Source organism: Lytechinus pictus, chromosome 9 (genome assembly GCF_037042905.1).
Source record: "Lytechinus pictus isolate F3 Inbred chromosome 9, Lp3.0, whole genome shotgun sequence".
NCBI classification, from domain to species: Eukaryota; Metazoa; Echinodermata; class Echinoidea; order Temnopleuroida; family Toxopneustidae; genus Lytechinus; species Lytechinus pictus.
In genome coordinates, this window is record NC_087253.1 from 27,172,313 (window position 1) to 27,186,200 (window position 13,888).

General features: G+C 35.8%; 1 protein-coding gene across 2 annotated transcripts in view; it reads left to right on the forward strand.

The window, feature by feature from the left end:
• LOC129268074 (myotubularin-related protein 13-like) overlaps positions 1-13,888 on the forward strand; it is a 29,027-nt gene that overhangs the window by 14,262 nt on the left and 877 nt on the right. For both annotated transcript variants that reach the window (XM_064105010.1, XM_064105011.1), the window contains exons 8-13: positions 931-1,107; positions 1,675-1,810; positions 4,634-4,813; positions 5,238-5,362; positions 6,940-7,071; positions 8,914-13,888. The exon at positions 8,914-13,888 is cut by the window's right edge and continues 877 nt beyond it. In XM_064105010.1, coding sequence (XP_063961080.1) covers positions 931-1,107; positions 1,675-1,810; positions 4,634-4,813; positions 5,238-5,362; positions 6,940-7,071; positions 8,914-9,006 — 843 coding nt within the window. In that variant the 3' untranslated portion in view covers positions 9,007-13,888. The remainder of the gene's footprint in view (positions 1-930; positions 1,108-1,674; positions 1,811-4,633; positions 4,814-5,237; positions 5,363-6,939; positions 7,072-8,913) is intronic.

A 13,888-nucleotide genomic window follows, 5' to 3' on the forward strand; every position in this document is an offset into this window, starting at 1 on the left:
AAGTTATTGAATTCTAAAGTTTAGCAATATTTTGTGAAAACAGTCGTCATGAATATTCATTAGGTGGGCTGATGATGTCACATCCCCACTTGTTCTTTTTTATTTTATTATATGAAATTAGGTTTTTTCAAATTTTTTCCTCCAAGAACTAGAAAAATTGGATTGACAACTGATTTAGTGCATTAGATATTTATTGCTGCAACTTATTTTATTATAAGGGAGACATATTATTCACACAAGTATGAAATAATGAAAAAAATATGATTTTATGTAATAACATAAGAAAAAGGAAAGTGGGAATGTGACGTCATCAGCCCACCTAATGAATATTCATGACGACTGTTTTTACAAAATATTGCTAAACTTTAAACTTCAATAACTTTATTATTTGTTATGATTTTGATGAAATTTTTGGCATTTTGCTCAGTGAATTCTACTCTGTATTAAAATATAAATGTTTTCAGCCCGGACCATCCATTTAAGTCGATTTTCTCTTAAATGGGTTTACACCGTCGTATGTGTGATACGACGGTTCGGAAGACCGCCAACGAAATGGGTTTACACCGTTGTATGTGTGATATGACGGTTCAGAAGACCGCCAACGATGGGTTTACACCGTCGTATGTGTGATATGACGGTTCAGAAGACCGCCAACGAAATGTGCCAATGATTCTGGAAATTAGAAATTGACAAAACAACATGGCATTCCAGCCAGATATTGATGATATTAAAACACTGTCCCACATGTGCCTATCTGTGTTGGCGATCTTCAGTGTTATCTAATTTCAGTTTAGAAATCATGATATCACAAAGATCTTTATATAAATATACCAGATTTAGATCTAAGATGATAAAGGGACAATCAATCTTGGTTTTACAGACTTTTTCATGAAATTAGTGTTTACTTTGAATTTCATTTATCTTTAACAGGAGATGAGACAATTAGAGTCAGACCTTGGTAAGCAACATAAGAACTGGAAGCATCTTCTAGAACATCTAGAAGCAAGGTTTGTGACGAGAAGGAAAAGAACATCTCAAGCAACGGAGGAAGCACGTGTCCAGAGCATGACAGCTCATAAGAAAACAACCATTGATATTCTAGTCAGGGTCAGTTCTCATTTGATTTTGTTTGGAGTCAGTTACGTATTTTGTAATTCATCCATGGCAGAGGTATCATTTCAACAGCTTATTTACAAATTTATGGCAGCTACGAAATCGATATTTTGTTATTTTTATTAACACTTATTATAAAATGAGCGTCATTTATGTTTAAACTAAAAGGCTACTGATGTTAAAATGGAAAATTCCTTTGATTGTTAATGATTTGATAGATAATTTATTATTGAAATTATGAACAATAGCTTCTAGTCTAGTCTATGCACACAGCAAAATACATTTAAGACTGATTTAGATAAACTATGGCTTGGCAGTTTATTATTATTTTTTGTTTTACCCTGACATCCACACACTTTGCATTTGTTATGGTGTGCTAATTGACTACTGATCTATGACTTAATTCAATGATGAGAGATCTACAGGATTACCTCACTCCTTTATAGCAGTTGATGATGATTATGATGATTGTGACGTTGTTGATGATGATGGTGATGATGATAATGTTGACCTATAAATTTGAATGTTGAATTTTTTTTCTGCTTTATTTCATTCTTTCAGGGGAAGAATATTGCTGAACCAACACCAAAAGGGTTCAATTTTCCGCATCACTTTGAGCCATGTAGCTACATGACACCAACAAGCTGTGACTTCTGTAATCAGATGCTCTTTGGTGTCGTAAAGCAAGGGTGTACAGGTAAGTGTTTGGTGAATTCATCTCCTTCCGTTGTTTGGACAATTGCATGAAGATGTGGGTGATGATGGTGATGATGATGATGATGGTGATGATGATGATGCTGATGGTGCTGATGATGATGATGATGTTGATGATGATGATGGTGATGATGGTGATAGTGATGATGATGATGGTGATGATGATGATGATGATGATGATGTTGATGGTGATGATGATGATGATGATGGTAATGATGATGATGATGATGATGGTAATGATGATGATGATGATGACGATGATGGTGATGATGATGATGATGATGGTGATGATGATGGTGATGATGATGATGATGATGATGGTGATGATGGTGATGATGATGGTGATGGTGATGGTGATGGTGATGGTGATGGTAATGATGATGATGATGATGACGATGATGGTGATGATGATGATGGTGATGATGATGATGATGATGTTGATGGTGATGATGATGATGATGGTAATGATGATGATGATGTTGATGATGATGATGGTGATGATGGTGATAGTGATGATGATGATGGTGATGATGATGATGATGATGATGTTGATGGTGATGATGATGATGATGATGATGGTAATGATGATGATGATGATGATGGTAATGATGATGATGATGATGATGACGATGGTGATGATGATGATGATGATGGTGATGATGATGGTGATGATGATGATGATGATGATGGTGATGATGGTGATGATGATGGTGATGGTGATGGTGATGGTAATGATGATGATGATGATGACGATGATGGTGATGATGATGATGATGGTGATGATGATGATGATGTTGATGGTGATGATGATGATGATGGTAATGATGATGATGATGATGACGATGATGGTGATGATGATGATGATGATGGTGATGATGTTGATGATGGTGATGATGATGGTGGTGATGATGATGATGATGATGGTGATGATGATGGTGATGATGATGATGGTGATGATGATGGTGATGATGATGATGATGATGATGATGGTGATGATGATGATGGTGATGATGATGGTGATGATGATGGTGATGATGATGATGGTGATGATGATGGTGGTGATGATGATGATGATGATGGTGATGATGATGGTAATGATGATGATGGTTATGATGGTGATGATGATGGTGATGGTGATGATGATGGTGGTCATTATGATGATAATGATGATGGCGGTGGTGGTGGTTGTAATGATGATGATGGTTATGGTGATAATTATTTTGAAGGAAATGTTGCTTGTGTTGATAATTACTGTGGACAGGTTGCCAAAGGCAAATATGGTACATCGCTATAGGTATGTGCTGAGGAGGGATGACAGGCATGTTTAAGGGGTATTTTGAGTTCCAGTTGGACAATTGCCACCTTTCGCAATCCTCACGGATGCTAATATTAGGGTCCCCTAACACAAAAGTTAACGCTTAATCATACACTTGATTTTTAAGATCGATTGTACATTATAGTCAATAGAATCAAATGTAGAAAACTGCTCTACAATCATTGCTAAGCTTTGTGTTACAGGGGGTTACAGGCCCTACAGATCTGCTTTTCGTGTGCAAAATTCTTTCCCGCTACACCCGCACTATACATGCATGTACATGTACGACTGATGGCTGGAGATATACGAAATGCAGGACCTAAAATAGATCATGACATGGATAAGAAAGTGGTTTTTCAAACAAATCGAGTACATATTGAGTGAGGAAAAAGTTACTGAATTAAGGCTTAGATATAGATCATTACAGTCCATCGAATCGATATTGCATTTAATGTGGATTATTGGTGGATCTCTGGCAATTGATTCCATGGGTCAAATCACCTCTCCAGCCGAAACCATTTTGCATGCGTTGATTATGTACACAGCATGTATACGTGCGGTGTTTTATCTTTTGTTTACTCCTACACAAACGATATGCCTCTAGCACACAATGTAATGGGGCATTATGCTTTACTTTCCCCAGAAATGGGGGATTAGATTTGAATTCCCGGGGGGACCACTTCCATTGATGAGTGGATACCAGGCACGACCATGCGGTTTCGAAAAGCACCCTAAGCATGGGAAGCAAGGCTTTTCCAGATTATGAAAATGCATCTCTTAACAAGTATTTAGCTTGTGAAACCCTACAAGTATTGAAAACATATCCTCCTTTTTCAGTATTTTAAACATCGTTTTGACGTTACATAGGCCTATACGTAATGTACTTTCCCATTCTTTCCCTTTTTACGCGTGGGTCGCACCTGGTATCCACTCTTCAATGAAAGTGGGCCCCCCGGGTGGCCTCTCGAGCTCTGGGAGGAACCAAATGTGGCTTTGGAAAGTTGTCCTAAATCAGATACTCGCTGTTACCATAGTAGCAACCAGAATTTTGCACACGAAACGCAGATTGAATGTTTCCGTTCCAGATGCAAAACGAAAAAAAATCTCATGCCACACAATATGCATTGCAGGACAGAGTTTTACGACCATGACGACGGGCCCAAAAGTCTCTTCCAAAATCAACTACCGTCGCAAATAAGCGTTCGCGTTCTCCAACGAAAGGTCGGGAATATGATGATATTGGGATGCCTCAAGGAGATATGGAATAAGCGAATAAGCAAGCGACTCTGGGGAAGAGTAAGATGGTTTGGTTTAGGATGGAACGTACACTGAATGAGGCAAAGTGAAAGTGATTGCCCCGAGTATTAGGTGAATTTGTCAATCCCGTTCCATGGGGGCCAGAGATAGAAACAAACATCTCTAACTCTCGCTCTCTCTTTCTCTCTCCTCCTCCCTTCTTTCTTTCTTCCTTTTATACCCTCTATCTCACAGGCATGAAATGTTCAGACTGTGGTTACAACGTCCATGAGAAGTGTGTACCTCAGGTCCCAAAGCAGTGTTCAAGGAGGGGTTCCACGAAAGAAAGCTCCGCCCCAACCAGGCAGGTTACTAAGGAAGACTCTAACCCTGCCCACACCCCAACGACAGACAATGTACGCTCATTCACAGAGGGTAAGTGTAATGTAGACAAAGGAATAGCTGGGGAGTGTTTTATGAAACATCCTGTCAGTGATTTTCAATAGAAAATTTCCTCTTAGCCAATCAGATGGAAGGATTTCAGTAGCTTATAACAGTTGACTGTTGTTTCATGAAGGTAATAATGATAATATACTGTCCCATATGTGCTTATCTGTGATGGGGATCTTCATTGTGATCATTTTCCAGCATAGATTTGATAAAGTCTCAGAGTTATACTTCTGTTACTGTAAAAGATCTAAATCTATGGTATTATGGTGTCAATTGCCATCCATATTGACTCATGTTCTATTTCATATTTATTTTTTTCAACATATGAAAATGAATAGGGTTTATAAGATTGTTGCCAATTTGAAGAGCTAAATCAGATGAATTCTTATCTGTGTTATTCTCCTCTTAGGCTATGAACAGTTCAACAACCTAATAGATGAGACAAGGTCACATGAAGGTCATCTGTATAAGAGAGGAGCAAGACTCAAAGGATGGAAGCAAAGATGGTTTGTCTTAGATTCACAAAAACATCAGGTAAATATTAAATTAATTTAATTCAAGTTAGCCATTTTGTAAATTTACGTAAAACCAGATGAAGGACATTGTTGTAAATCAGTATAGCATTCTTTAAATCACTGAAATGTGCAGGATTTTTCTGATGTTATTTTGAAATATGCTTTTTATCCAATTTAAAGAATTACAAAGTATTCAGTAATGTTTGGTTTTTGACAGTGGTTGAAATGATAGCCAAGTAGTAGTTTTTAGTAATGGTTTAACCCTATCTAGGCTGGGGTATTTTGGGAGTTCATATGGCCGGGGGGGGGGGGGGGGGGGGGTTAGATCTCGACCGCGGGACCGCGCCGAAAATTGGCATGCGGGTTTCCTGGGACATAATCTACAAAATTGTATAGTCATTTTTTTCATGCGAATCGCTATTAAGTGATTATGCTAATTTATGCTTAATTAGTATGCGAAATCATACTTTTTCCTCTAACTCCCTAAATAAAGCTCCAAATGTTCTAATTTTTGGTATAGTAACTCTTTGTGGTGTTCTTAGCAAGTGTACATGAACAAAAATTGCGATATCAAATCATTTTCTTATGTATTATATTGTTTTTTCCAATATCTTATGTATTTCTTTGTTTTTTTTACCTTTTGTTTTTCATTGTTTTTTCAATGAAATTTGTTGGGGACTCTTCTGAGATCATAAAAAGCATTAAAAAAATATATTTAGACCAGCAAAACTAAAAATTATCATACATTTATGATCTTTGGTTGAAAACACAATTTGCTTTGACTTTGTACACAAAATGACGTTTTTGAGCAATTTTTGGTCTGACATGCACTTACATAACGTTGCGTAATTTCGGAACCACGTACCCTGGTGACGCAAAATTGGTCTCAAAAGTTGCGCGAGACTTGAAAGTAAAAAGTCAGCGAGCGACGCGGTCAAAAAGTTTCGAGCGGCATAAATATTGCGCGAATCGTTGAGGGGGGCCTCCGAGGTCCCCCCCCCCCCCCCGGCCTAGATAGGGTTAAGTAGCTAGTGGACAATGAAGTAGGTTATCGATTGAAAATCCTTTGTTAGAGATATCCCAGATTGGTATACCATACAAGCTTAGAAAACATCATCCTTTAAATGAATTACACTTACGTGAGTACATATCCAAATGTAGAACAATAGGGAATTCATTCAAAGTTGTTCTAGACCCAGTCACAAAATGCTTATTTATTTCACTTTCAATAAAAAAATATGTAACGGATATTTCAATAGTAACTTTACAGTCTAGTACATAAACAGTGACACAAAAATGGATGACATGGCAAAGGGGGTTGACGTTAGAAAGGAAATGCATTATGATGGTTCGGCCCAGAATTGTATTATAATTAATAATTTGAATAATTTATCAGGACGGATGGGGCTTGTCCCACCTTGGATTATTGAATTTGATAAGTAGCGTATGGAAAAGGGTTGTCCCCACCCCCATTACCAAAACAATCTAAAGAAATCGGCAGAAATGATTAGCACCTCCATTATTTTATCAAATATCTCTTCACTCTTCATTGTCACTGTAATCATCTCTAAATCTCTGGGTTTTTTTCTTCCTCAGTTGAGGTACTACGAAGCACGGCATGATCCTCATTGTAAAGGTTTCATTGATTTGAAAGAAGTCGAATCAGTACAACCAGCCTTCTCAAACCCATCGGCACCTAAGAAAGTAGAGGACAATTCATTTTTTGATGTAAGTCTACTACTTCATATTAAAGGGCCCCTGCAACCCAAGTTCATGTTGATTCCTATTACTACAGCTGGTGGGTGTTTCATAAAGCTGTTTGTAAGTTACGAGCGACTTTAAGAATGACTGGTGATCCTTTCTTGTGGTTAATGGCATATTCATTGGCGATGATTTAGCGCGTAAGAAAGGTTCACCAATCGTTCTTAAAGTCGCTCTTAACTTACGAACAGCTTTGTGAAACAGCCCCCAGATTTGTTGGCCTTTCACTATTTAACTCTTTGCCCGCCACGGACGACTTGCGGCACATACAGCGGACTGCCAACGACGACTCAAGTCACAGTTCGCACACAATGCATACGGAACGCATTTAATTTTAATTGTGTGCACACACATACAATAGCGACGCTTGTATTGCATTGTTTTTTAATCTAGCTTTCGTGTTATAGCTTTCGCCGACGTTGTTTACATAGAGATTTTTCGCGTAAAATTGAGTTTTTTTAACTGCTTTAGGATATATTTCGATGAGCTTTCAATAGCTTGCACTGCTTTCCTTGTAATAAAAGAATGTTACAAATTGCCACCTCCCTATAACAATAAGGCGATCAAAGTATCAATAGACTGGGAAGTCTCCCAGGAAGTCTATTGAGAAGCAGCCAGGGTCAATTTCAATAGAATAGTTTAGTTCATTGTCAGTTTACTCTTTTTGAATGCCCCATTTCAATCCTAAACTGCTTAGCTCATAATGACCATAAAGACATGGATTTGGTATGTAATGAAAGCTAAAGAACACATCTTTTCAATGGACTAACTTAGAAATTTAACCTTAATTAGGAAGTATTGAATATAAGAGGTATAAATACCCTCCTAAACGAAAAATTTGAAACAGAATGTAAAGTTAAAATTATCAAAATCTTTGATTTTTATACATAGCAAAAATGATACCATTGGCAAGAGTATTCATTTCTCTAAAAATTTGCTACACAATTTTTTTCAATACGACAAACCAGTAAAAAGTTATTGCGAGTTGAAAAACACAGTGCACGCAAACCCCCTCTGAATGTGGCACCCCAAAATTAATGTGGCGCAGGGGGATAGTGTACGTGGCGGGCAAAGAGTTAAATATGAATTGTAGATTTTTGTAGATATTTGAAAGAATACTTTTAAACTTGCTAAGCTTTTATCAAAAATAGAGGTCAGGGTCTTGTTTCATAAAGACTTGTTATAATAACAAATGCACAATTTTTATAACAAGTTTACTATTAACCAATCAGATTGAAGGATTTCAGTAGCTTTTAATTGTTTTTGAAAATTTCTTATTTCAACAATTTTTATGAAATGGGCCACATATCTGATTTCTTCAACTATGATTTTGATTGCAACGGCTCTTGTAAGTCTTTTCATAATTAAAAAAAATTAAACTTTAAAAAAATTATTGTCATGTTTCTGAGTTTGGATTACTAGAAAATAATTGAATATAGTTAAGCTTACAAGTGCGTAATGGTTGCTCATTATATTCAGAAAAATAGTCTTTGTAATAACAGCAGAGGGTGTGCATTGCTGGTTTATCTTATGCCTTATCCTAAAAAGAGAAACAGTTTTCAAGGAAAACAGGAAATATGGTATGTGAAAACAACTTGTTATAAAGTGATTTCAGAAGCTTTGATGGAACATATTATTATTTCGAATTTTATTTTAATGAGTATCCAGATATGTTACATTGTTTTTTTGACAAATAACTTTTTAACATTTAATTTGTAGACTCTTAAACAAGGTTTTTCTTCTGTCAGATTGATGTTTGCTTGATTTTCATCTTATATATTTTTTCATCTTTTTTTTTTTTTTTTTTAGCTGAAAACGACAAAGAGAGTGTACAACTTTATAGCAGACACCAAAGCAGCAGCTGAAGAATGGATTAGTAAAATACAAGACTGTTTATCATGATACTGGACTTAGCAATACATTCACATGTATGTATAGCACCAATGGATATTAAATTCAGATGTGTTTATTCACCAGTCTCTTTATGAACTTTGGGAAAAGAGACTGGACTGTGTTTGTCATGATAACAAGACTTTTTATATTGGTGTTATTGTAAGGTGGTGCAGTGAGATGGGATAATACATGTATACCAGTCTGTAAGCTCTTGGAGAAAAGATGAACTCTTGCAATCATTATTAACATCAGAGTGAGTGCATTTTACTGTGCATTTAAACTCTTGCAATCATTATTTACATCAGAGTGAGTGCATTTTACTTTGCATTTAAAATGCATGGGATCAAGTACCAAGCTGTAAACCATGGGAAAAAGGATGGACTCTTGAAATCAATTTTAACATCAAAGTAAATTTAGTATGTATTTGTGACACAGGGGATCATCTTCAATCTGCAAACCATTGGATGGACTAATGCAATCATGATGAACATCAAAGTGATTGCATTTTCAGTGCATTCGAACTGGATTGTAACAGGATTATCTACTAGTCTTGAAATCAGCAGAAAGAATGCACTCTTTCGACTGCATTCTCATTGCATCAAGTATGGATGTGTTTCCAGTCTCTTTGAACCATGCAATAAGACTGGACTCTTGTTCTTCTATGATTATATCCTGATGAAGTCTTAACACTGAAAGAAGAGAATCTGCAACAGTCTGTGAAATACGCTGAAAGAGTGACATTTGATTACTGAATGCAATACTAGAGGAAATGGAGTATAAGTCATTTATAAGGATAACATCAATCTGTGAAGAATGCTAGATACTGTTTAAGATCCAAGAGGCTTTTAAGATAGTGGTTAACACAGATATCATATCTGTGGGTGGATTATAACTTTTATATTAATATATAGATAATACCATTTTTGTTTGCAATTAGTATACATGAATCCAATTTCAGAGCACTTTTGGGGTCATATAGGGGGTGGGGGGCTCTTATAGTTGACCAAAAGAACTTTCAATGTATTACTAAATGAGTGTGATGCCAGTGCATAAACTATTTTTTGTTAAGCAATCTGAAGCCTACCCCCAGCCCTACCCCCGGCCCCACCCCTCTCCCAGTTAACCTGAATATCAGCACCCAAAAATAATTTCATCAGCAAAAAGATTGATCAGGTCAGAAACTTTCACAAATTCCAAACATACTGTTGGCTCCTCGAGTCTACACATTTCACTGAGTTTACACATTTTACTGGCTGTATGTATATGGGTGACTTTCCCAAAGTGATTTATTTATTCATATGGAAGGTTGCAAGGCTTTCAGATTATAATAGCTTAATCAGTTCATGAAGTAAAGTAAGAAAGGGGATAGATATGCAAATTTGTTAAAATTTGAAGTGGAAGTGCTCTGTAACATTTATTTGAAGCCTTATTTAGGCAAAGGATATTTTGATTTCAGGACCACCATGCAGAATCAAATCAAACTATATAAAATGTGAATAACAAAGTCTCAAGAATCCAAATTCTAAAAATAAAAACTGTACAAGCTTGAGAGGATGTTCGACCCCTACCTAAGGCTTTCAGCTCATTAAAATGTGAGTAAATCTTTGCTTTGCAGAAAAAAACTACTATTTCTAGAAGAGAATTAAAGTCTTTTCTTTTGTCACTTAAATCACTTCTAATGTGGATACTTGCTTGTTTCATCCCAAGTTAAGATAAACCAATCATTCCCCATTTCTACAAGTCATTATGAAGATACCTGAGATGTATTATAGCTATGCTAAGAAACAAGGGTCATAATGCAGAAAGATCAGCATTGTACCTATCAGAAAGAAAGAAGTCAATTTAATGCAACTGCTGAGGAAATAGTAACATATTAGCACATAAGATTCATATTAGCACACAAGATTTATTTTAGCAAAGTAGGTTGCATTTCTGTGTGGATTTGGTCTTAATGTAGCTGTTCATACATGGGGACCTTGTATGAAAAGGGTATAATACATTCTTTTTTTCCAAGCTTGAACACGGCTTATCGACCTTGATTTTCCTTATCTAATTTTTTCAGGTATAAACTAATATTTTTACTTTCGAAGTACAGTCAGTCATGCTATATGTTATAATTGCAGTTGAAGTTGATATCCCTGATTGGTAATTTTATATATAGCTTTTAGCCTTATTATAATTTTTTTATTTTATCAAAACCATTTTGCAAGAAGCTGAAGGAAAATGTATGCAAGGTCTTGTTTTTTACTCTAAGAAGTAAAGACATATAAAGGAACGTTTTTATGAATGGACTGATCCAATGTTTTATCCAGGCCTTCTCAGCCAATCAAAATGAAGGAAATCTGTCAGATCTGACAAGTTGTCGGACGACAAACATTGATGAAACGATCCCCTTATTTGATTAGGCTGATTTTTAAGAGAAATCCATTGATCCATTTTGCTAAAGATCCTGTTGCGTACATATTAATAGAGAGTTTTCACATTTACTATGGGTGGCTCCCTACAACGCACCAATTCCTTAAAAAATGCAATTAGACTCACAATAGAGAGCTGAGAGGCTTTTTTCCAAACTTGGTGGACCGGGGAAGCATCAGAATCTCATGACTCTGGACAACGACATATTTGCAATTGTTCGTCCAGTGCAAATTTTCGGATGATCTGCTGTCCCGGTCTGCCAACTTTCGACAAAAGCCTCTCGGCTCTCCATTGTGTTTGGACTTGCATTTTCAAAGTAATTGGTGCGTTGTAGAGAGCGGCCACGGAGCAAATGCTAAAACACTTTTATTTCATTAATACAAATATGCACTATACACTATTAACTCAAGAAAGTGAGTTTTAATTGAAGAGGTCTGCAAAGATGAATAATGAATAGATTACTTTAATCCTCATGAATAATGAAATCTTAAGGGGTTTGTATGGATGATCTCATTAATCTGAATTTCAGTTTACTGTATAGCCATGGTCTAAACCTGTGGTTTTCCTTTGGATAGCGGTATGCGAGACAATTCTCTTCCATTTGACATTCAATTTATCGGTACATCTTAAACTTGTTGGCCCGTATTCTTAAGTTGGGTTTAACTTAAACTCAGGTTTAAAGCTGTGGTTGAAGTATGATTAGCCAATTGTGACATAAATCATTAACAGTAGAGATATCTTATTTCAGCTCATTTGGCTCTCAAATCATTCATAATTGTCTAGGAAGTATAAAAAGATGATTGTCTTCACCATCGATGAATCAGGAAAGAGCACAGTAAACATAAAACACAAACACCTTTATATAAATTTTGACACTTGGCTTCCCATAATTTTAGCACAGAGTTAGACCATGGTCTAAGTTAGACCCGACTTCAGAATACGGGCCAAACTGTTTACTGTAATAACTATAATTTTGTTCATCATCACAGCATGAAAAAGAATGCAGTAAAAGCAAAGAATAAACTCAGTGACTGTTTGGCTTCCCACTGTTTTTTAGCACGGACTTGAAGAAATGGGTCCAGCTAAACGAGAGTCCAATAATGCATCAATGTACTCATAAACAGTTAGATAGCATCTTTATGAAGGCTTATTTCATTGCACTTCTAACCTAGCAGGGATAAAATGGGATGGTCTCACCCTTGAAAGCCTTTTGTGGAAATGATCCTAGTCTAAAAATATGTTAATAGAAATGAAAAGAGTTATATATCAATGATAAAGTAGTGATATTGATGTATATAGGCATACAACATTTTCTGCCTTTTGTTATCTCTTAAATTATAGTACTAATTTCTGTAGGCTAGAGATTTTTTTGTGGTAGTATATATCTATATATAATAACCTGTAATATATTGAAATTAAGTTGCTTGTACATACATTGTGTATATATTCAAACTGTGATATATATAATGTATCTGAACTATTTAAATAATGACAAGTAATAATGGTATCTGTTTTTTCCTCTCCTGGTTTAATAATCTTTGCCAGGATGATTTGAATTTTAATCTTTGTCTACTACTTTTGACTATGAAGTGTGCAATGGTAGTTTGGAACATGTATCTAAGAATATAATATATTGTTGTGTATATGAATAAGTGTTATGGCAAGGTGAATATTAACTAATTGTCTGAAGTTTTCTTATTTTATTTCAAAAGAATGGGAATGGTATTTGATGATGTTCAATGCAATAACTTGGTCAGAGAGCAATGTAGCAGTGTTTTTCTTTTGAAAAAATGATATTTTATTTTGATATTTCTAATCTGCTTAATTTGTAACTTATCTTGTTAAAGTATTTGGGGTAAAAATGGTTACAATCAAGTCAAAGGGTTATATAGGAGCGCCTCGAGCACCTAGCAAGGTGGATACATGCGCTTTACAAATCCTATATTATTATTATTATCATTATATCATACCAAGAAGAAATTAACATGGCAGTTAGATGTCAATTCTTGTATTGTCCTGCATGCAATCTCAATTTGTTTTGTAAATCTTGAAAATATATTTAATGATGGGAAAAACTGAGGACCCTGCAGATATGGGGCTTTATAATCCCCCTAACAAAGAAAAATCCCCCTTATGACAATATAAATTGATATGCAAGTCCTATAGTTCTGCCCCCACTCCCCCCTCATATTCCTCTAGCCATTTGTTTTATGCTCTATTCCTGTCTCAGTCCTATACTATTGACTTTTCACACTCCACTGTACTATCAAATTAGTCAAATATTTTGAGTAAAAATAGAAGACCAAAAGTTATTTTTTGAAGTTCTTGGGGCAGTCTCCTCCACCAGAGAAACACACCAGTGCATACTCCCTCTTTATAGATATTTCCCCTTCTCACAGTACCCCTCTTTCTCAACCACCAGTTCGTCAGCCTTGCATTTTATCTATTGAAGTAATATACACACTTATAAACCATT